Here is a 24,587-nt window from a genome sequence, read left to right as displayed (position 1 = left end):
AGTAATCGGTTGTGGACATGGGAGACACTGGAAAAGGACCACCCAGCATGATATACCCGCAACAAAGAAGGTGCTGTGCTCTGTGAGCAAAGCAGAATTGAAGTAGTTCAGAACAAACTTGAGTTGTGCCAATTCAGAGAATCCATCTCAAATTTTCATGTAAACCATTTATGCCTATAATGGAGCATTCAAAAGCTTGTATTGGTCTGATCAGCCACAATAAGATTCACTATAATTTGATTCTAACAAAGTTTTGCTATTATCATCCTCTTTGAGCATGAAGGACAACAACCAACTAATCACTGTCTATCAGGGGAACTCAGAGGTCACATGTGTCTGGATCTCAGTTTCCTTATAAGGTCACTTCTAGCTCCATATCTATTATTGCAGGGGACAGGATAGTGACTTGGCCGCAGCCACACAGTTATTAAGTACCAGAGATATCATTTGAATTCAGTTCCCTAAATGCTGAGAACAATTCTCTATCATAATCTGCCTTTTTATAAGAAGGTTTATGCTCATCACTGTTGTGAAACACACAAGACAAAGTTAAAGTCTATTGATGTGCTATCAGTAAGGGGCCAAGCTGACAAGTGTCTTGAGACATTTTAACTGTCCCAAAGGATCTCTATTACTAGATTCACAATAATTTATTAAATATTTTGAGATCATATTAAACATGGAATAATATTCTCATTTGAAAGATTGATTTAATAACAAATATATTTTAAGTATAGCTTAGTGTTCTGATCTTTTTAAAAGAAAAATACTCCATACAAGTTAAATGCTTATCCACACCCCCTACTTTCTTCTACCACTGAGACATTATGGAATCATATTGCCCTACAAAATAACAGATAGAAAACCTTCTTTATCAATTTCTTTAATTCTCAGTCTTCATCAAGCATCTGCCTTGCTAGGTCAGAAAATTGCTCATCTAAGGCTAGGAACCTTCAACCAATGCATTTTCCCAAGAGGATTTTGCAGTCATCTTTTCAAACAGCTTCCAGAATAAGTTGGCTGATGAATGGAACCTCTACCCAGTGTGGGAATACAATAATAAAGAAGGAAAGACATTCTTCACTCCCCATGTAAAGCCATGGAAAGTATCCATCTATGGAATTACTAAAAGCAGAGAATCAAAAACAGTATTCATATTATAACCCATTTTCCCTGCCTTGGTCTTTCAAGCAGGTCTTTTTGTAAGGAGACATAACCTTTAATAGGCTGGGGACAAAAGGAGGGAATGGGTCCTACCTTTTCATGAATGGGGAAATTGTATTTACACAAAAAGCCTGCTTTGCACTATAGTTCAGAATAAGAAAGCAACAGAGCCAGCATCCTGACTGCAATACAGCAAATAACTACCACCACAAGGAGACCTTTTTATCCTTATTTAAAAAACATAACTTACCTGCCTATATTCTAAAATGATCTTGGGTAAAGGATGAAGATCTTGCAAAGCATTTAACTAGAAAAAATAAGTATTGACAATTCTTTCAATTCAATAAATATTTGTTAAGTATCTATTATATGTGAGTCACTTTTAAATACTTGAAATAAAAATAAAAAATAACATTTTCTCCTCCTTTTAATGACCAAATAAGAGATTCAGATAAATTGTACTAGGAAACTATTACAGGAAAAGGTCATTGTTAATTGGAGAGTCAAAGAAGGATTAACCAATGATGTACTCTGAGAACCAGGCTATAAAAAAAGATTTCCAATATTAAGAGATGAAGGAAGAGAACCCTCCAGAAATGGGAAGGGGATTGCCTGTGTGAATGCAGAGGCAAGAGAATGAATCCAGCATTTAAACTACTAATTTATAATTTAACAAAACCTAAAAGTAGTTTATAATTTAGTTTATAATATTTCCCAAGAATGACGTTTTGCAATAATTCACTTCCCTGTTTTGTTTTTTTCTAATCACTTCTTCCTTCTAAAAGCATTTTAATGATCCAGCCAAACTGTTCTGAGATTGCACACTCTACTTTTCCACTTTTATGTTTTTGCTTATACCTTATCCTTATTGTTCTCACTAAAAGTACTCTCAACTCCAACCACTGAAATTCTACTGATTCTGCAGGATGTGGTGGAAATAGAATGTTGCCCAGAAGCCCTTCCTTGATCTTGCTTCCTGGACCTCAAAAATGGCTTTGTTTGAACTTCTATTATGTACTTTCCAGATTCTATTTTATTGAAATTATTTATGTGCATGTCATATATTATTCTTCATCACCACAAGACTACTTATCCTTGAGGGTAGTACTTTTATTTAGTTTTCACCTTTCAATTCTCTTTTTAATTTTTTAGAATACTTTATTTTACTTTTTCATAATTATATATAAAAAATTTTAACACTCATTTGCAAAATTAATTTTTGAGTTCCAAATTTCCTCCTTCTTACTTCCCCACTCTTTGAAAGGGCAAGCACTTTGATATGATTTTATACATGTAGTTATGCAAAACATATTTCCATATTAACCATGTTGCAAAAAAGAACAGACAAAAAAAGAAAAAAATAAAGTTTAAAAATTATGCATTGATCTGCACTCAGACTCTTATCAGTTTTTTTTTCTGTAGGTAGACAGCAATTTTTTAGAACTGTCATAAACTGCTGTATTCCTAAGAAAAAACTATGTCATTCACAGTGGATCACTGTACAGTATTGTTGTTACTATGGATAATGATCTTCTATCTCTGTTCACTTTATATCAGTTCATGAAAAAGCATCCTGCTTGTCGTTTCTTATAGCCCAATAGTATTCCATCACAATCATATACCACAACTTCTTCGGTCATCACCCAATCAATAGGCATCCCTCAATTTCCAAATCTTTGCCATCACAAAAAAAAGCTGCTATAAATAGTTGGTATATATAGAATCTTTTTCCTGTTTCTTTCATCTCTTTGGGGTAGATCTAGTAGTTGTATTGTTGGGTCAAAAAGTATACAGAGTTTCATAGACTTTTGGGCACGGTTCCAAATTGCCTTCCAAAATGATTTTGATCAGTTCACCACTCAATCAGTAGAGAATTAGTGTCCCAATTGTTTCATATCTCTTCAAAAATTAGTCATTTTTCTTTTCTGTTATATTAACCAATATACAGGTATAAGATAATGGCTCAGAGTTGTTTAAATTTTTGTTTTTCTAATCAATGATGATTTTGAGCACTTTTCTATTACTACAGCTTTGATTTCTTCTTCTGAAAATTATTTGTTTATATTTTTGATCATTTATCAATTGGGGAATGACTCATATTCTTATAAATTTGACAGTTCTCTGTATATTTAAAAACTGAGGCCTTCATCAGAGAAATACTGTAAAATTTTTTTCTGTAAAATCTGCTGGAAATTTCCCCAGTTTCCTGCTTTCCTTCTAATCTTGACTAGATTGATTTTGTTTGTGTAAAACATTTTTAATTTAATGTAACCAAAATTATTTATTTTATATCCTATAATGCTCTCTATCTCTTAATTGGCAATAAAATTTTTCTCTTGTTTATTTGTCAGATCTATGGATAAGGGAAGAATTTAGGACCAAAGAAAATAAAAAGAGCATTATAAAATATAAAATAGATAATCCTGATTAAAAGAAAAAAATTTATGCAACTAAAATTAAAAGGACATGCAAAGTGAAATAACAGAATTAGGAAAACATTGAACACAGTAACAGCAGTATTATATGAAGAAAATCTATGAATGATTTAGCTATTATCACCAATTTTACTGTGAATTTTTTCTATAAAATTTTATCCACAGGACTAATGAAGAAGCATACTATCTAACTCCAAAGAACACATATTATTTGAATACAGAATAAAATAAAATTTCAAAATTTGAAAAAAAAAACAAACACAAAAATTTTAAAATTCAATTTCTTTCCTTTTTTGTTTTATTCTAGGCAGGAAGGAGCGAAAGTTAGAACATGGAACTCAAACCTTAAAAAAAAACACAAATGCTAAAAAATTGTTTTAACATCTAATTGGGGAAAAATAAAACATTAAATAAATGAGAAAAAAAGAGTAGGAGTTATAAATAAAACTTAATCATTGCCTTATTGTTGAATATAACAACTAGCTGATTGATGTAGAGTGTATAATCTAATTAAAGAATCAGTTCCATGAACCTTACCCAAAGAGCTATCAAATTGTGCATACCCTTTGATCCTGCAATGTCTCTTGGGTCTGTACCCCAAAGAGATCAAAATAAAAGGAAAAGGGCCTATATATGCAAAAATGTTTGTAGCAGCCCTTTTCATAGTGGCGAGGAACTAGAAAATGAGTAGATGTACATCAATTGTGGAATGGCTGAATAAATTATAGTATATGTATGTAATGGAGTATTATTGTTCTATAAGAAACGAACGATCAGCAGAATGATTTCAGAAAGGCCTGGAGAGACTTACATGAACTGATGCTAAGTGAAGTGAGTAGAACCAAGAGAACATTGCACATGGCAACAACAAGATTATGTGATGATCAACTGTGATGGGCTTGGCTCTTTTTAACAATGAGGTGATTCAGGCCAATTCCAATAGACTTGATGGAGAGAGCTATCTGCATCCAGAGAGAGGGTTGTGGGACTGAGTGTAATCACAAGATATGTTCATCATTTTTGTTGCTGTTTGCTTACTTGTGTTTTTCTTTCTCATTTTCCCCCTTGTGATCTGATTTTTCTTGTGCAGCAAGATAATATAGAAAAAATTTAGAATTGCACATATTTATCCTATATTGGATTACTTGCTATTTAGGGAGGTGAGGAAAAAGGAAGAAAAATTTGGAATACAAGGTTTTACAAAGGTAATTACTGAAAACTATCTTTGCATGTGTTTTGAAAAATATAAAGCTATTATTATTTTTTAAATTAGTCCATAAATCACAAAATAATAATAATAATAATAATATTTCCCTTATCCATGGGTTTGAGAAGTAAAGTATTCCATGTTCTCCTATTTTTGCTTCATAATTGTTTTTATATAGTTACTGATTTTGTCTTGGGGATAGTGGACATTCTTGCTTCATCTTATGGGGGAAGCTTCTAGCTTATCCTCATTACATATAATTTTTGCTGATTGTTTTAGATGGATATATCATTTATCATTTTAAGGAAAACTCCATTTATTCCTATTCTTCCTAGTGTTTTTAATTGTAATGGCTATTATATTTTGTCAAAAGCTTTTTCTGCATCTATTGATATAATATTTGTTGGTTTTATGATTGAAATGGTGCAGTATGCTGATAGTTTTTTCAATATTGAACCAGCCTTGTATTTTTAACATAAATCCCACTGGTCCTAGTGTATGATGTTTGTGATATATATCTATAATCTTGCTAGATTATTATTTTAGAATTTTGCTTCAATATTTATTAGGGATATTGATCTATAATTTCCTTTTCTGGTTTAAGTATTAAGCAACATATTTGTGTGCAATGTGTCATTGCCCATCTTTTCCAAATAGTTTATAGAGTACTAGAATTCATAGATCTTCAAATGTTTGGTTAAAATTCACTTGTGAATTTTGGCCACAGGAAGAGGTTTTCTCAGGGAATAGATTGATGGCGTGTTCAATTTCTTTTTCTAAATCTAAGTATAAATATTTCTAAGTACACTGTTTCCTCTTCTGTTAATTTGGACAATTTGTATTTTTGTAGATATTCTTCCATTTTACTTGGGTAGTTATATTGGTATATAATTGGATAAAATATCTCAGAGCAATTGTCTTGATTTCTTCTTCAATGGTGGTAAATTCACCCTTTTTATTTCTAATATTGGACATTTTGGTTTTTTTTCCTTTTTTAAAGAAAAATTAAACCAATGGTTTATCAATTTTTTTTCATAAAAATAGCTCCTAGTTCAATGATTTCTTTACTTTCAATTTTATTAATATTTTCTTTGATTCTGAGGAGTTCTAATCTAGTATTTAATTGGGGATTTTTAATTTGTTCTTTTTCTAATTTTTTAAAATTGCATGCCCAATTTATTGATTTTTTCTTTCTTTATTTTATTGATATAAACATTTAGAGATATACATTTTTCCCCATGTACTTCTTTTGCTGCATCCCCCTTTCAATTCTTAATTGGAAAGCTAAAAATGCAAATATGCAACTTTCATTTAAAACAATGGCATTAATGGTATTAGAGAAACTCAGAGAAACATGAACATGTGGAAATATAAGAAACAGATTCTCAAAAAACAATAATGAGAAAACAAAAAAGATAGAATTGAGCCCTTCCATCAGTCCACAATAATGCGTATGCGCACGTGCACACACACATACACACGCACATACAAATGGCAGTGTATGGTAGAGAAATTATACCAGAAAGTTAAAGCTCAGATATATATAAGTCAAATGAGATAGGACAAGTATCTATATCAGGGAAGACAGTACAAGCTCCCAGAAATAAAATCTGAAGCCATCCAGTTCCCTGAAATGGGAGCAATAAGTGAAGAAAAAAGTTATCATCAACCTATCATAATAGAAGCAATGGACAGAACTAGTTCACAATAGTCAATGTACAGGGAAACACAGGGCCAGTTCAGAACTTAGCCACCCAAAATTTGGAGGTAAGAGAGCAGTGGAACTGTCTAGGATGATTGAGACCAGCATGTTTTCCAACATCCCAGTAAGGAACATCAAGGCCACGAGAGGGACTGAAACTAACTCCTGATTGAGAATAATGAAAAGGGGAGAAAGAGGCCAATGTAGACCTAAACTCAGATGTGAACCACTAAGGCTGTATGAAACTGAAGTCAGAAATTGAGGCAGAGGTCAGGGCTTCATACCAGCCACCCCCATCTAGATGAGCTGCAGACTCAAGATTATAGGATGGGGCAGAGCCAAACAAGACCTACCCATACAGACAGATGAAAATATGAGTAAACAGTAGAAAACATCAAGCACAATGAAGAAATACTATGGATTAAGAAAAGACCAAAAGGTAAACCCATAAAAAGAAAATAACCCTATGGTAAATACAAGAAGATCCTCAGAAGAAAACAAAGATTCAATATAAGGATTACAAAAATAAATGAAAACAGTTAAGAAAGAGAATAAAAAATAATGGTAAAAATGAAGTTGAAGTTTAGAAGGGAAAATGCAAGGGAAAATAAATAGCATAGAACAAAAATTAGAACACATTATAAAAGTAGTATACTTGAAAAAATAAAAGGAAACAAACAGAAAATAATAGAAGACAAAAATAATAGAAAATAATAAGACAAAAATATTAAAATAAAATTTAAAATAAAAAATAGAAGAAAATATAAGGTATCAAAACCAATGACCTACAAAATAGATCAAAGAGAGATCATTTAGGAATTCCTGAAAAGGATGGCCAAAAAAACCTTAAATATCATATTCAAAAGCTCATAGAAAAAGAAAACTCTTTTTAGAGTTTAGAAAACTTTTATTAGAACCAGGGGACCCATAAAAAATAGGAAAAAAATAAACCATTACTTCATTAGTGAAACACCAAAATAAAAATAGCTTCTAATGACATACCCAAAATACAAAAGTTCCAAATCCAGAAAAAATAGTGAAAGCAATCAGAACAAAATAATTCAAATTCCAATGAATCACAGTATCACAGAAAATTTAATAGCAATAACTACATTGGAGGTAAAATCTTGGAATAGGCTATTTCAAAAGGCAAAATATAAAGACTTTTAACCAAGAATAGCTAACCATAAAAAAAAACTGATAATAAAACTATAAAGGAAAAAAAACTTTTAATGGGACATAAAACTAGGGCATTTTTTAAATGAAAAGACTAAATAGTATCTAAAATGTGAACAAAGATATCAAGAGATACCTAGAAAGATGTCTAGAAAAGACACCTAGAAAATTAAATGTAAATTACAATGAAATATTTCTTCTTCATCCTGATTTCTTCAAATTTTATAGAAAAATATGATAAACCCAGGCCTGTGTATAATTTTGTTCCAATTTTTGTTTAAGGGAGAAAATAAAGAAGAAATAAAGGGAAGAAAAAGGGAAGAAGAGTGTAATTTATTATTTTATATAAATGAACTATGAGAGAAGAGTACACAAACAGGAAGGAAGTGCTGAGAGAAGAGTGGACAAAGAGTTAACCCATGTATACACACATACAAAAAGAATGCTGGGGGTAAAATGACAGTATTAGAGAGAAAATAATCAAATAGGACATAGTCATAAATGAAGTAAATTTCAACTGGGGGGGCTGATTACAAAGTGGGAAATGAATTAAAAACAAAGAAAGAAGACATAAGAACCATAGATTGGGGTTTGGTCTTGATGAAAAAATGAGGGACAGAGTAGTAGAAACCAATCACTTGGGCAAAGTACTAAAAACCAATCACTCAAATACACTCAATATTATTAAACAAATTCCTATTTTTTCTCTATTTCCTTTTATTCTTTGCAATGGCTACCAAAAAAGAGGGAAACGTAAGAGATTAGTTATGAAAGAAGGAAACTCACAATCTCCATCAAAGATCATATGCAAAATAGAAATGTTTACCACCAAATTAATGCTAAAGTTCACAAAGATAATCATAAACACCCATATAATTATAATCCTCAGAGTGATTTACATTGATATTTTGAGCACTTTGTTTTAAAGGGAAACTTGTAGAGCAAATAAAACTGTGTAATGTTTTTAGGACTACCTAGTGACAGAGCTTTAAACAAAAAAATCAATCCAAACCAAAACCCACCAAAACCATTTTCCCAAGGGAAAGACTGGCAGAGACAAGGAAAGCACTATGCTGACCTTCAATGTGGGACTCTTATTATGAAATGAGTTTCCTGGATCACTAAGCTACACTCTGGTTTGAACTCCCTTCTATATAGATATTCATTGGCCTATGACAAACTCCTTGTATTCTACCACACCCATGAAAAAATGGAAATAAATAAAATTTCACTAGACTGTCTTTTCTTTTTCTTTTCAAGAAAAGTATCCCTAAATGGCAATGAAAAAACCTTAGTGAATAGAAAGTTCCTCCTATTCCCAGTCAACACTTAAGACAACAGCACAAAGAAATAAATGTAATTGGCTAGAAGCCTGCTGGTCTGCCACAGAAGAAAAGGAGCTTAGTATTCAGGCAACTATCCACTGCAGCAAGACCACCAACGAATAAATGACTGTGGGAGTACCTTTTATTATCTACATTTTCCTTAATTAATAACTGAGAGGGCAATTTAAGGATGGAAAAGGCTTTTCTTTTCTGCTTTAAGAAGAAGAGAAAAACAGATTGCTTTGTTTCCTCAAAAATCCTAGTTGGGTCTGTAAGCTAACTATGGTATTTGTTGTTCTAAGAGTGACAAAAGAAAGGAAAAGTAAAGCAGCACAGTCTAATGGAAAGGTGCTCAATTGGGAATCAGGAATCCCAGCCCTGCCATTTGTGGCTCTGCCTTTGGGCAAGTCATTTAAGCTACCTGAGATGGGAGTAGGGAGAGGAAGGAAAGTGGTCAAGATGGCGGCATAAGATACATACTGGAATCAGTTCTCTCTTTATCATCCCAAGTCAAAAATAAATGCAATAAAAATAACAAGAACAAGATAGGGAAAATAAAGTTACCACTAGATAATTCTTATAGAAAACAATAAAGTTCAGCTCACCACCCTGCTCTTCCAGAGTTCCGTGTCCCTCAGCCCATGTCCAGTCTGACTCAGAGCCCAGAACCGGTCCTCCCTTAGAGCTGTGGAAGGTAGGCATCAGCTCTTATAGTGAAACCCTTGGGAAGGCCCCAGATAGACTCTTACCCTCCTGGTGAAGAAGATGGCCCAACTCTGAGGCTCTGGCTGGAGAAAAGATAATGGCTACAAAGGAAGATGGTGGTCCAGTAGAGAACAGACCTTGTAAACAAGTCTCTTCTACTTTCCCTTCTTTAGTTTTCTAACCAAACCCTCCTTATACTCTTCAGCCTCCCTCCTTATACTCTTCAGCCTAACAATGCTTTCTTTCAGTGAAAGAAAGAAAGGAAGATGAAAGAAACTTTCTGGTTGTGGAGAAGGAAGGAGTCTGGTAGTATGAAGCTTATTACAACTACCTAATAAAGATAGAAAGTACTGGACAGCTAACAAGAAGACCTAAAGAAAGACGAAGAGTCCCAACTACACAGGTTTCTTAGGACAGTGGGAAAATCACCTTCAGGTCCTCGGGAGCTGTGTCCATCTGAACATAGCCCCCAGTAAGTTCACATTAGTATTTTTGGATATTATGTCACATTGCTGGGCTGGCATTCCTGTGAAACCTTAAGATGTTTTCCAGAACTTCTATGTTATATTGCCTCACTCATCTTTATTTGTGAAGTTTCTTTTTTGTATTCAAGTACAATACTATATATGTGTGTATCCACATATACATACACATACAAACACACACAAAATATAGAGAGATATATAAATATATATCCTTTTAGAATTTCATCTTGTTAGGTTTACCCCATTGCTCTAGCTTATGGCAATCTTTGTGGAGTCTAATTGGCATTCATTGGATTAGCTATCCCCCTCAGCTTTATGTCATCTGCCAATTTGATGATCATACTACCTATGCCTTAATCTTTTGTCCACGTCATTGATAAAAATGTTCAACAGCAAAGAACCCACCCTAGTCCCTGGAGTGCCCTACTGGAGACCTCCTACTGTGGTGACATTTAACTATTGCAAAATGAGTTGAGGCTGGGCAAAAAGAGTTAAGGACAATAAACAAGGGTAGATTTTAAAAAAATCCATATTGAAGAAGAGGATCAAGGGCATGAATTCAAGTAACCGGGACCAGAAAAATCCATTTATTGGTTTTGAAAGAACTGAAAGATATGTTTGTGAGTTACTGAGTTAGGAAACTTCACTAAGGAATAGGAAACATATCAAAGAACTATAAAAGATCCAATGTTGTCTTAATTTTCAAAGAAGTAAGAGAATAAAACCAGCAAATTTGACTTTGATTCCTGGGGAAATATAGGCAATAGTACTAAACAGATGATTAGAGAGCACCAATTCATCAAGGAATCAATTAACAAGCATTTACTTATAAATGTGCTATGTACTGTGCACTATACTAGATATTAGGGATATCAATGTAAAAAGGAAAAAAAATCCCTTCTCTCAAGGAGTTTGTATTTTAAGAGAAGAAACAATATGCATATACAGGATAAATATATACAAGATGAATATTAAATATAATAAATAGAAAAGCTAGTGATGGAAGGCACTAAAAGTTGAGGGGAAATAAAATCTTTGTGTACAAGATGGTGCTCATGCTGTATCTTGAAAGAAGAGATAGATTATGTGAGACAGAGATATTCATTCCAAGCATGAGGGGCAATCTAATGCAAAGATAAGGATAGATTTAGGCATGTGTGGAAATTTATGGCTATAGGGATAAATGAGAGTCAGGCAACCACACACTTTTATTTATTGACTACTAGGGTGATTAATAAGTGTTGATGACTTGAGTTGTTGACTAGTGTCAAATCCTCTTATTATTTTCTTTTTCCTCTCAATTTTGACAAATGTTCTAAAATGAACTCAGAATGAAAACTAATCTTGGAAATTGGGACCAACCAACAGAAAATACAAGTTCTGATTCTAGAATCTAGACTTCTACTAATGAAGTTTGAAACCCCCTTAGTTTAGGTTAACTTGTCATCTTTACAAATCATATCGAGACTTCAGACAACTAAACCCCTCAACATATATATCCCACTTTTATGATGGTATAATTCATTTCTTTAGTGTAAAGCAGCACTTTACATTTTTATCCGTATCAAATTTCATTTTGTTAAATTCAATCTATCTGGAACATCTTAAAGGTGAAAAGTCATAAAACAAAAGAGCAATTTTCACTTCTCACCGTGGCTTCTGATGTTGATGGATGTTTCTGTAACTCAGTTTTGGGAACAGTCTTACTCTTGCACAGCAAGTGTAGCTTTAGCTTGTCAAATAATATCTGAATAAATTGATATTTCAGATGATGAAAATCTTTCAAAATTAAATAAACTAAACATCTACAACAGTAGCTAATTTATATGATTACAAGAGGTACAAATAATGAAAAAGGAAACTAACAAAAAGAAAATTCCAGTTAAATTATAAAAATAATTAAATTCTAAATTGATCTTTAAAAAGCTTTGAAATAAATACATTTTAATATGAAAATTAATAACATCTACAATTTTCATGTAATTAACATTACAGTTAATGTTTATAACATGACAAAAATCTTTCATCTAATTTTTGATTAATAAATGCAGTTCCCAAAGGATACTATTTTGTATAAAGCACCAAGATAAAGATTTACCTCTCCAAGCTGATTATTACTAGTAATAAGAAACTTCTCTCCTGCAGCAACATGAGCTTTTTTTTCCAATTCCTTTAAATGAAACTGCAAAAATAACAAGTCAAATTAATTTCACTAATCTCAGTTTTAAAGGATTTCATAAGATGACAAGAATTTTTAATAGTAATAGCTTTTTATTTTTCAAAATACATGCAAAGATAGCTTTCAACATTTACTCTAGCAAAATCTTGCTTTCCAAATTTTTCTCTCTTCCTCTCTACCTCCTTCCTACTCTAGATAGCAAGTAATCCAATATAGGTTAAACATGTGCAGTTCTTCTATATATATTTCCTCATTTATCATGCTGCACAAGAAAAATCAGATTAAAAAAAGGGGAAAAATGAAAAAGAAAAAAAAGTAAGCAAACAACAAAAAAGGTGAAAATATTATGTAGTGATCTACAGTCAGTCCCCATTGACCTCTCTCTGGATGCAGATGGCTCTTTCCATCACAAATCCATTGGAATTGGCCTGAATTATCTCATTGTTGAAAAGAGCCATGTCCATCAGAATAGATCATCACATAATCTTGTTGCCAGTGTGTACAATGTTCTCTTAGTTCTACTCACTTCAGCTCATGTAAGTCTCTCCAGGCCTCTCTGAAATCATTCTGTTGATCATTTATTATAGAACAATAATATTACATTACATTCATATACCATAACTTATTCAGCCATTCTTCAATTGATGGACATTCACTTAGTTTCCAGTTTCTTGCCACTACAAAAAGGGCTTTTACAAACATTTTTGCACATGTGGGTCCTTTTTCTTATATGTGATTTCTTTGGGATACAGACCCAGTAGAGATAATGCTAGATCAAAGATGATAGCTCTTTAGGAATAGTTTCAAATTGCTTTCTAAAATGGTTGGATCAGTTCACACCACCACCACCAACGCATTAGTGTCCAAGTTTTCCCACAACCCCTCCAACACTTATCATTATTTTTCCCTGTCATCTTAGCCAATCAGAGAAGTGTGTAGTGGTACTTCATACTTGTCTTAATTTGCATTTCTCAGACTAATAGTGATTTAGAGAATTTTTTCATATGGCTAGAAACGGCTTTAATTCCTTCCTCTAAAAATTATCTATTCATATCCTTTGACCATTTATAAACTGAAGAATGGCTTATATTCTTGTAAATTTGAGTTAATTCTATTTTACAAATGAGCCTTTATCAAAAATCTTAAATTAAATATAAACAAGTTCCCTCAGTTTTCTGCTTCCTTCCTAATCTTGGCTGCATTGGTTTTGTTTGTACTAAAACCTGTTAATTTAATATAATCATAATTATCCATTTTTCATTTCATAATGTTCTCTGGATCCTATTTGGCCATAAATTCCTTCCTTCTCCACAAATCTGAAGAAGAAACTATCCCTTATTTTCATAATTTGCTTACAATAGCACTCTTTATGTCTAAATCATGAATCCATTCCAACTTTATCTTGGTACAGAGTGTTGGGTGTTGCTCCATGCCTAGTTTCTATTTTCCAGTTTTTCCCAGGAATTTTTGTTAAATAAGGAGTTCTTATCCAGGAACCTAGAGTCTTTGGGTTTATCAAATATTATATTATTGTAGTCATTGACTATTATGTCTTCTGAACCTAACCTATTCCACTGATCCACTACTTAATTTCTTAGCTAGTACCAAATGGTTTTGTGGATCATTGCTTTATAATATAGTTTTAGATCTGGTACAGCTAGGTCACCTTCCTTTGCAGTTTTTTTCCATCAATTCCCTTGTAATTCTTGACCTTTTGTTCTTCTAGATAAATTTTGCTATTTTTTTTTCTAACTCTATAAAGTAACTTCTTGGCAGTTTAATTTAACTATGGCACTAAATAGATTGATTTAGGCAAAACAGTCATTTTTATTATATTAGCTTGGCCTAGCCATGAGCACTTGATATTCCTCCAATTGTTTAGATCTAACTATTTGTGGGAAAAGTGTTTTGAAATTGTGTTCATATAGTTCCTGGCTTCATCTTGGCAGGTAGACTCTCAAATATTTTATATTATCTACAATTATCTTAAATGGAATTTCTTTTTTGTCTCTTGTTGCTGGACTTTGTTGATAACATATAGAAATGTCAATGACTTATTTGGCTCTATTTTATATCCTACAACTTTGCTAAAGTTGCTAATTGTTTCTATTAGTTTTTACCTGATTATCTAGAATTTTCTACTTATAACATCATATGATCTGCAAAGGATGACAGTAATAGTAGAAGTATGTAATTACATAGTAGAAGTGCTAGGACCTGAGCAATCCGGGTTGTGGTCCTTCAACATTTGAATTGTTTCTTTCTGGCTGCTTGCAGCATTTTCTTTTTTTTTCAAGTATTAATATTTATTATATTTCATTTCATTTATATGCCATTTTAGGAGATCATGTAAACAATCTATTATAAAAACTAATCATAAACAATAGCTCTGAGTTGCTTTTATGAAAATGACTAATAAATCCTCAAACTAAGCAATATTTTAAGTAAAAAACATACTCATTTTGGTTAACTAACATTTCTGAACCTGTGAATATACATACTAGTTTTTTTTCTTTTTTATTAATTATTTTTTATTACAGCTTTTTATTGACAAAACATATGCATGAGTAATTTTTCAATATTGACCCTTGCAAAAACTTCTGTTCCAACTTTTCCTTTCCTTCCTTCCACCTCATCTCCTAGATGGCAGGTAGCCAATATATGTTAATTATGTTAAAGTATATATTAAATACAATATATGTATACATATTTATACAGTTGTCTTGCTATACAAGAAAAATCAGATTTAGAAAGAAGATAAAAATAACCTGGGAAGAAAAACAAAAATGCAAGCGAATAATAACAAAAAGAATGTAATTGCTATATTGTGGTCCACACTCATTTTCCAGTGTTCTTTTGTTGGGTGTTAACTGATTCATTCATTACTGCTCAATTGGAACTGATTTGGATCCTCTCATTGTTGAAGATAGCCACTTCCATTAGAATTGATCCTCATATAGTATTGTTGTTGAGATGTATAATGATCTCCTGGTTCTGCTCATTCACTTATCATCAATTCATGTAAGTCTCTCCCGGATTCTCTGAAGTCATCCTGTTGGACATTACTTACAGAACAATAATATTCACAGTTTGTTCAGCCATTCTCCAATTAATGGACATCCACTCAGTTTCCAGTTTCTAGCCATTATAAAAAGGGCTGCCACAAACATTTTTGCACATGTCAGTCCCTTTTCCTTCTTTAATATCTCTTCAGGACATAAGCCCAGTAGTAACACTGCTGGATCAAAGGGTATATAGAGTATGACAACTTTTTGAACATAGTACCAAATTGCTTTCCAGAATGGTTGGATCCGTTCATAACTCTACCAACAATGCATCAGTGTCCCAGTTTCCCACTTCACCTCCAACATTTGTCATTATCTTTTCCTGTCATCTTAGCCAATCTGAGAGGTATGTAATGGTATCTCAGAGTTGTCTTAATTTGCATTTCTCTGATCAATAGTGATTTGGAGCACCTTTTCATATGACTAGAAATAGTTTTCATTTCTTCATCTGAAAATTGTCTGTTCCTATCCTTTGACCATTTACCAATTGGGGAATGGCTTGATTTCTTATAAATTTGAATCAATTCTCTATATATTTTGGAAATGAGACTTTTTTATCAGAATCTTCAACTGTACAGATGTTTTCACAGTTTATTGCTTCCCTTACAATCTTGTCTGCATTAGTTTTGTTTGTACAAAAGATTTTTAACTTGATATAATCAAAATTTTCTATTTTGTAATCAGTAATGATCTCTTGTTAGTTTTTGGTCACAAATTCCTTCCTCCTCCACAGGTCTGCGAGGTAAACTATCTATCCTATGTTCTTCTAACTTATTTATAATATCATTTTTTATGTCTAGATCATGCACTCATTTTGACCTTATCTTGGTACACAGTGGTAAGTGTGGGTCAAAGCCTAGTTTATGCCATACTGAATTCTTATTCCAAAAGCTTTTGGATCTTTGGGTTTGTCAAACACTAGATTGTTATAGTTATTGACTATTTTGTACTGTGAACCTAACCTATTCCATTGAACAACTAGTCTATTTCTTAGCCAGTACCAAATGGTTTTAATGACCACTGCTTTATAATATAGTTTTAGATCTGGTACAGCTAGGCCACCATTTAATTTTTTTCATAAATTCCCTTGAAATTCTTGACCTTTTGTTATTCCAAATGATTTTTTTAATTTTTTCTAGATCAGTAAAATAGTTTCTTGGGAGTCTGATTGGTATAGCACTAAATAAATTGATTACTTTAGGGAGTATTATCATCTTTATTATTTTTGCTTGACCTATCCAAGAGCACTTAATATTTTCCAACTGTTTAAATCTGACTTTATTTTTGTAGAGAATGTTTTGTAGTTTTGTTCATATAGTTCCTAACTTTCCCTTGGCAGACGGATTCCCAAATATTTTATACTATTGGCAATTATTTTAAATGGAATTTCTCTTTGTATCTTTTGCTGTTGGATTTTGTTAGTGATGTATAAAAATGCTGATGATTTATGTGGATTTATTTTGTATCCTGCAACTTTGCTAAACTTGTGGATTATTTCTAATATCTTTTTAGTAGAATCTCTGGGGTTCTCTAAGTATACCATTATGTCATCTGCAAAGTGATAATTTGGTTTCCTCGTGACCTATTCTAATTCCTTTAATCTCTTTTTCATCTCATTGCTGAAGCTAGCATTTTTAACACAATGTTGAATAGTAATGGTAATAGTGGGCAACCTTGTTTCACTCCTGATCTTATTGAGAATTATTCCAGTTTATCCCCATTACAAGATGCTTGCTGACAGTTTTAAATAAATGCTACTAACTATTTTAAGGAAAAGTCCATTTATTCCTATACTCTAGTATTTTTAATAGGAATGGGTGTTGGATCTTTCAAATGCTTTTTCTGCATCTATTGAGATGATCACATGGTTTTTGTTAATTTGGTTATTGATATAGTCAATTATGTTAATAGTTTTCCTAATATTCTTGCAGTATTTTCTCTTTGATTTGATAATTCTGGAATTTAGCTACAATATTCCATGGAGTTTTCGTTTTGGGGTCTCTTTCAGGGGATGATAAATGGATTCTTTCAATGGCCATTTCACTTTCTGGTTCTGGGATATTAGGGCAGTTTTCCTTGATGCTTTCTTGAAAGATGCTGTCCAGGCTCTTTTTTTCATTGTAGTTTTCAGGTAATCCAATAATTCTTAGATTGTCTCTCTTATATCTATTTTCTAGGTCAGTTGTTTTCCAATAAAGTATTTTACATAGCCTTCTATTTTTTGGTTTTGTTTGATTGATTCTTGATGTTTCATTGAGTCCTTCACTTCCATTTGTCCAATTCTAGTTTTTAATGAATTATTTTTTTCTGTTAGCTTTTTTACCTCCTTTTGCATTTGGCCAGTTGTACTTTTAAAGGAGTTTGTTTAGTACATTAGATTTTTCTCCCCATTGCACCAGTTCTACTTTTCAGAAATTGGTCTCTTTTTTCACTCACCAATTCTATTTTTTCAAGGAGTTGTTTTCTGTTTTGATTTCACCAAATGTATTTTTTAAGAAGTTGTTTACTTCAGCATATTTTTTCCATTTCACCAAATGTTTTTTAGGAGTTGCTTTCTTTAGTCAATTTCAATTTTTAGAATTTCTTATTTATTTAGGTTGTTCTCTTAAATAGTAATATAGGCTAAAGAAAAATTATTTTGTTGATTCAAATGTCTCCATTACCAATGCAAATCACAAGTTCTACATACCTTATTAGACTATTTAGCAAATTAAGTTGGGAATAAAAATAGTTACCTGGTAGCCAACTTTATGGATAGTTAGTCTCCCAGGATTTACCTATTCTGGGCTTTGAAAAAAGTTTCATATTCCAAAGAGAGATGAGTTTTCAAAGCTTTTCCAGCTTAATAGAATATAACAGAAGTAGAAATTCACTGCTATTGGCATCAAGAAGTTAATAGCTCTTCTAAATTGGGACAAAGTTTAGAAGGGAAGCAATAAACAGGGAAAAACCATTTTTTACATTCAAAGGTTCTGATAAAGGTCTTATTTCCAAGTTATATAGAGAATTGACTCAAATTTATAAGAAATCAAGCCATTCTCCAATTGATAAATGGTCAAAGGATAGGAACAATTTTCAGATGAAGAAATGAAAACTATTTCTAGTCATATGAAAAGGTGCTCTAAATCACTATTATCAGAGAAATGCAAATTAAGACAACTCTGAGACACCACTACACACCTGTCAGATTGCCTAAGATGACAGAAAAAGATAATGATGAATGTTGGAGGGAATGGGGAAAAACTGGGACACTGATGCATTGTTAGTGAAATTATGAACGGATCCAACCATTCTGGACAGCAATTTGGTACTATGCTCAAAAAGTTATCAAACTGTACATACCTTTTGATCCAGCAATGTTTCTATTGGGCATATATTCCAAAGAGATCTTAAAGAAAGTAAAGGGACCCATATGTGCAAAAATGTTTGTGGCAGCCCTTTTTATAATGGCTAGAAACTAGAAACTGAGTGGGTGCTCATCAGCTGGAGCTTGAGTAAATTGAGCTTGAATAAAAGAGCTGGAGTTGGGTAAATTGTGGTATATGAATGTAATAGAATATGATTGTTCTATAAGAAATGACCAACAGGATAACTTCAGAGAGTCCTGGAGAGACTTACATGAATTGATGCTAAGTGAAATGAGCAGAACCAGGAGATCATTATACATGGCAACACCAAATTATACAATGGTCAATTCTGACGGACGAAGCTCTCTTTAACAGTGAGATGATTCAAACTAATTCCAAATGTTTAGTAATAAAAAGATTCAGCTATACCCAGAGAGAGAACCATGGGAAAAGAGGGTGGACTACAATACAGCATTTTCACTCTTTCTGTTATTGTTTGCTTGCATTTTTGTTTTCCTTCTTGGGATTTTTTTTCTTTCTAGATCTAATTTTTCTTGTGCAGCAAGATCTAGGTAGTGGAGAATCTGTGTTTTCTTGGTGTTTAATTGTTAGGCCAAAATTAGCACAAGAGATAGAGAATCAATCCATACTTTGTTGCATTCCAGCCTCAGAGGTTACATTGAGTATACAATGATCTGAAAACAAAAAAAAATCATGTACCAATTCTCCCTCTATTTTAGTCTTGACTTGTGGTCTTTTCAAGTTAAAATAATTTACTGTCATTGTGGTAACTGACCCTGTCATTTTTGTCCTTGTTGAAAGCACTCAACAACATTGCTGAAAACATCATGCTAAAAAGCATAGGAGCAAGCACAACAGTCCTGCTTCACTCCATTGGTGACTTGGAAAGCAATGAGGAGCCCGTTACCCATTACAAAAGTAAGCATGCCCCCACAGAACTGGTGTATAATACTTATGTATTTCTCAGGGCAAAGAAATTTCCAAAACCTTCAAAATTGACATTATTAAAGGCTTTCATCAAATTGATGAATGTTATATACAGACCTTTACTCTACTCCTGGCATTTTTCCTGGAGTTGTCAGGCAGCAAAAATCATATCAATCATTTCTTAGCCCTTTCTGAAGTCACACTGGCTCTTTTGGTAGGTGAAAGATCATCCTATTATAAAGGACTCTGAGAAGACCTTCCCAACAATGACTTAAGGAAAAAGAAATACCACCAACCCCATTCCTCCACCCTTGGGATTGTCACAAACCAATCTATTTCCTTTACTTATACAGAGATGGACATTGAAGGCATTCTTGAACACTTAGGGGTAACATCTTCTTGTTATATAGTCTGAAAAATTTCAATCAGTTTTTTATGATCAGAGGACTTCCCACCTTGTAAATCTAAACTCTACTATGTGAGAGGATCCTAATGGCATTCAAATCCTCTCTTTTAGTTGGAAGTTTGACTTAGACAGGGATTGACTTCCACCTGAGGTATATGGTCAATGGCTTCAGCATTAATTGATTATAGTCTGTTGAAAACACCATGGAAGTGGTTTGATCCCTCTCTCTCTAATCATGTCCTTATAACTAATCAATGTAGCTCTCTATTTTTTTGCCTTTTTGCTAGCCCAAGCATTTAATATAGCACCTCGCATATGTAGGTTGGTTGGTTGATTGAAGAAAAATTATTATCAAGAGGAATAGGAATAAGGAAAGGTTTCATTTAGAAGATGGTATTTGACTTGGCTATTAAAGATAGGAAGAAATTTGATAAACAAAGGAAAGAAGGAGAAAATTAAAGGTTTGGGGAGTTTTCTTTGTTTTTTAAGGATGACTTTAATTCCATTTCTAAACTGATAGGAACCTGTTTCAAATATACTCTCAGATCTTTTTGTTCCACATTCTTCTTCATTTCACTGCTTCCTGCCTTCTTCCCTTTTCTTAAGGCATGCAGGGTATAACCTAATTCTGTATCACACTGGTTATCACCAATATCAACATCACCAACAGTGGGATGAGCAAGGTCTCTAGTTTAGTCCTTGCTATTAGACTCAAAGGGCTTTGTTACAAGTGAGTACTGGGAAACTCTGGCTCTTGCCTTGCTGTATTGTGTGGACCTTCTAAACCTGGGGAAGCACAACCTGTAAGTGGACAAATATAATTTTAAATGAAATATGATCCAGACATACAGAGTAACTTCAAAAATCCTAACTTACTCCAAGAAGTTCTGATGTTCTCTTCATTTCTTCTTTATTCACTTGAATTTTATGGGTTTCCATCACTAAAATTCACAGAACAAAACAGATATTATTTATATATATTAATAAATAATCCTTGAAATAATCAACTTAACTCAATATTATAGGTAGGAGAAAACCTATGCAGGTATATTCCATATGATACTGAATTGGCCAAAATCTTCTCACAATCATATCTCTCAAAGCTCTTTATTTAGTCAAATATCTGAGATAAAACCCTATGATTGGATACAATCTAAGCTAGTATTGTAACTCATGGTTGTTAATTCCCATGACCATCAAGATGCTGATTATATTGATCCTTAGGCTGATATAATTTAGAAATTGTTGATTAACCAACATAATGGCTTTAAGCAGAATAGGCATACATCTTTACAAGTCAGTATGTAGTTGCCAATAAGGAGTGGTTAAGAAATATTTCATTCACCCCCAAAGGCACAGTTGCTGAAGCTTAATTCCAGACTACACTCTTCTATATATACAGTGTGAACAAGAAGAAAATAGATGAAGTTTAAGGAACTGGAGAGAGAAAATGAAGTCTTGAGTTAATTCTATAAGAAATAAAGATGGCTCCATTATGCTCCCTAGTGGAAAAGAGGGGAATAAACAGTTGGGGAATAAGGAAAGATACATCATCGAACTACCAAAGTAAACCATATATATGTGTGTGTGTGTGTGTGTGTGTGTGTGTGTGTGTGTGTATGTGTGTATACATATATATATGTATGTATGTATTTTTCCTCTGTATTGGATATTTTATTTTATTTTTTAATTATACCTTTTAATTGACAGAACATATGCATGGGTAATTTTTACAACATTGTCCCTTGCACTCACTTTTGTTTCAACTTTTCCCTTCCCTCCCTCCACCCCCACCCCTAGATTGCAGGCAGTCTCATACATGTTAAATATGTTAAAGTATATTCTAGATACAATATATGTATGCAGATCTGTACAGTTCTCTTGTTGCATAAGAAAAATTGGATTCAGAAGATAAAAATAATCTGGGAAGAAAAACAAAAATGCAAATAGTCCACATTAATTTCCCAGTGTCCTTTCTCTGGGTATAGCTGACTCTATCCATCACTGATCAATTAGAACTGAATTAGATCTTCTTTTATTGAAGATATCCACTTCCATCAGAATATATCCTCATACAGTATTGTTGTTGAAGTGTATAGTGATCTTCTGGTTCTGCTCATTTCACTCAGCATCAGTTGATGTAAGTCTCTCCAAGCCTCTCTGTATTCATCCTGCTGGTCATTTCTTACAGAACAATAATATTCCATAACCTTCATATACCAAAATTTACCAAACCATTCTCCAATTGATGGGCATCCATTCATTTTCCAAGTTGCCACTATGAAAAGGGCTGCCACAAACATTTTGGCACATAGAGATCACTTTCTCTTCTTTAGTATCTCTTTGGGATATAAGCCCAGTAGTAATACTGCTGGATCAAAAGGTATGCACAGTTTGATAACTTTTTGAACATAGTACCAAATTGCTCTCCAGAATGGTTGCATCTGTTCATAACTCCACCAACAATGCAGTGTCCCAGTTTTCCCGCATCCCCTCCAACATTTGTCACTATCTTTTCCTGTCATCTTAGCCAATCTGACAGGTATGTAGTGGTATCTCAGAGTTTCTCAATTTGCATTTCTCTATCTGTAGTGATTTGGAACACCCTTTCATATGAGTAGAAATAGTTTCAATTTCATCATCTGAAAATTGTTCATATCCTTTGACCATTTATCAACTGGAGAATGGCTTGATTTCTTATAAATTAGAGTCAATTCTCTATATATTTTTGGAAATTAGGCCTTTATCAGAACCTTTAACTGTAAAAATCAGAGTAAACTATATATTTGAGAGAAATGAAGAGTTCTGGTTCTGACTCACAGTATGTTAAACAATAGCCAAGACACTAGTCTCCTCTGAGGCTCAGTGTCTTCATATATAAAATGAGAATAAATAACACGTACACTACCAACTTTATAAGGTAGCTACAAAGAAAGCATTTTGTAATCAAAAATAGTATAGAAATTAAGCTATTCTTATTGAAAATATAGGAAGATGTCTCTTTCCCTGGCTACAATACAGCAGGACAGTCATAGACCAAGATGAACATATTGGATTTTTTTTCCCATTTCTGTCAATTGTCCAAACAAACTAGACTATACTATACAAGAGAATCATAAATCATAGAATGGCAGAACTTAAGAGATATTTTTAATACAAAGTGTCAAAGTCTTCTTTTTAGGAAGAAAACTTTAAAAATGTATACTCTATATTATTTTATTAACTGAGGAACACAAGAAGACAGTTTTCAGTTTCATCAGCACTCAAGATAACCTATTACAATCATCCTTCCTACTGGAAAGGAGAATTAGACCCAGTAGATGCCATTCAATTCAACAAACCTTTACTATATATCAGCTACAGTGACTGGGCAATTGGGATACAAAACAAAATGAAACAGATATTGCCCTTAAGGGGCTCACATCTCATGGGAGAAAACAACATAAAGAGAAGTAAACACAATTTATAACGAAATAAATGGGAGGAGGCAAAATAGCTACAAAGCAACATTTTGTATACTCTGGAGGTAGTGGCACTAGAGCTGAGTCTTGAAGGGATCTAGATCATAAGAGGTAGAGGTGAGGAAGGAGAACATTCCAGGCATGAGGATGAAAGATATAATAATGTCATGGATAAGAGACAGCAAGTAGTCTGGTTTGACTAGAACACAGATTATATGAGGGGGAATGAAGTCTAATTAATTAATTATTCCTAGAAAAATAGGCTAGAGCCAGATTATGACAGATTATAAACATCAAACAGAAAAGTTTGTATTTTAACCTACAGGCAACTGGGAATCACTGAAGCTCCTGAACAAGCAAATGAACTAGTAAAAATCTGTTTTAGAAATATCAATTTTGCTACAAAGTGGAGAATGAATTAGAAAGGGGAGAAGCTGATTATAAGATTAATTCAGCAAAAATTGCAATATAATAGACTTCTATAGTCTCGATTATAAAGTTTTTATCTTTCAATTTTATCTTCTTACCTGCCAAAATGGGTATCAGAGGAAGTTCCAAAGTATAATATAATTGCCATAGACCATAAACCTGTATTGTAGGAAAAATTCACAAAGACATTATTCACTTTTTTCTATTAATGTACTTTACAGTAAAGTACAGTAAATTTTGAGAGATTGAAATAGCACTATAGCCATCATTATGAAGAGAAGTCGCAAACTAAAGAGAATGTCACATTTTAATAACTGGGGCAAAAAGGCTAAATACTACATAAGAAGTTTCACCTAAAATAGTAGTTAACTATTTTTTCCCTGAGGCAATTGAGGTTAAGTGACTTGCCCAGGGTCACACAGCTAGGGGAATGTTAAGTGTCTAAGGCCAGATTTGAACTCAGGTCCTCCTAGCTTCAAGGCTGGTGCTCTATCCACTGAACCACCTAACTGCCCCATTTCACCTAAAATAGAAATTAAATTTCATTGTTTTT

General features: G+C 32.9%; 1 protein-coding gene across 1 annotated transcript in view; it reads right to left on the bottom strand.

Annotated features, from left to right (window-relative positions):
- The window catches only part of POLN (DNA polymerase nu), a 303,906-nt gene that overhangs the window by 231,728 nt on the left and 47,591 nt on the right, over positions 1–24,587 (bottom strand). The window contains exons 8-12 of the mRNA XM_074273159.1: positions 24,133–24,193; positions 21,021–21,085; positions 12,298–12,381; positions 11,851–11,946; positions 1,415–1,471 (exon numbers count right to left, since the gene is read on the bottom strand). Coding sequence (XP_074129260.1) covers positions 1,415–1,471; positions 11,851–11,946; positions 12,298–12,381; positions 21,021–21,085; positions 24,133–24,193 — 363 coding nt within the window. The remainder of the gene's footprint in view (positions 1–1,414; positions 1,472–11,850; positions 11,947–12,297; positions 12,382–21,020; positions 21,086–24,132; positions 24,194–24,587) is intronic.

Source organism: Sminthopsis crassicaudata, chromosome 6 (genome assembly GCF_048593235.1).
Source record: "Sminthopsis crassicaudata isolate SCR6 chromosome 6, ASM4859323v1, whole genome shotgun sequence".
NCBI lineage: Eukaryota > Metazoa > Chordata > Mammalia > Dasyuromorphia > Dasyuridae > Sminthopsis > Sminthopsis crassicaudata.
The sequence above is the reverse complement of the archived record's forward strand: the minus strand, read 5'-3'. Positions and strand labels throughout refer to the sequence as shown.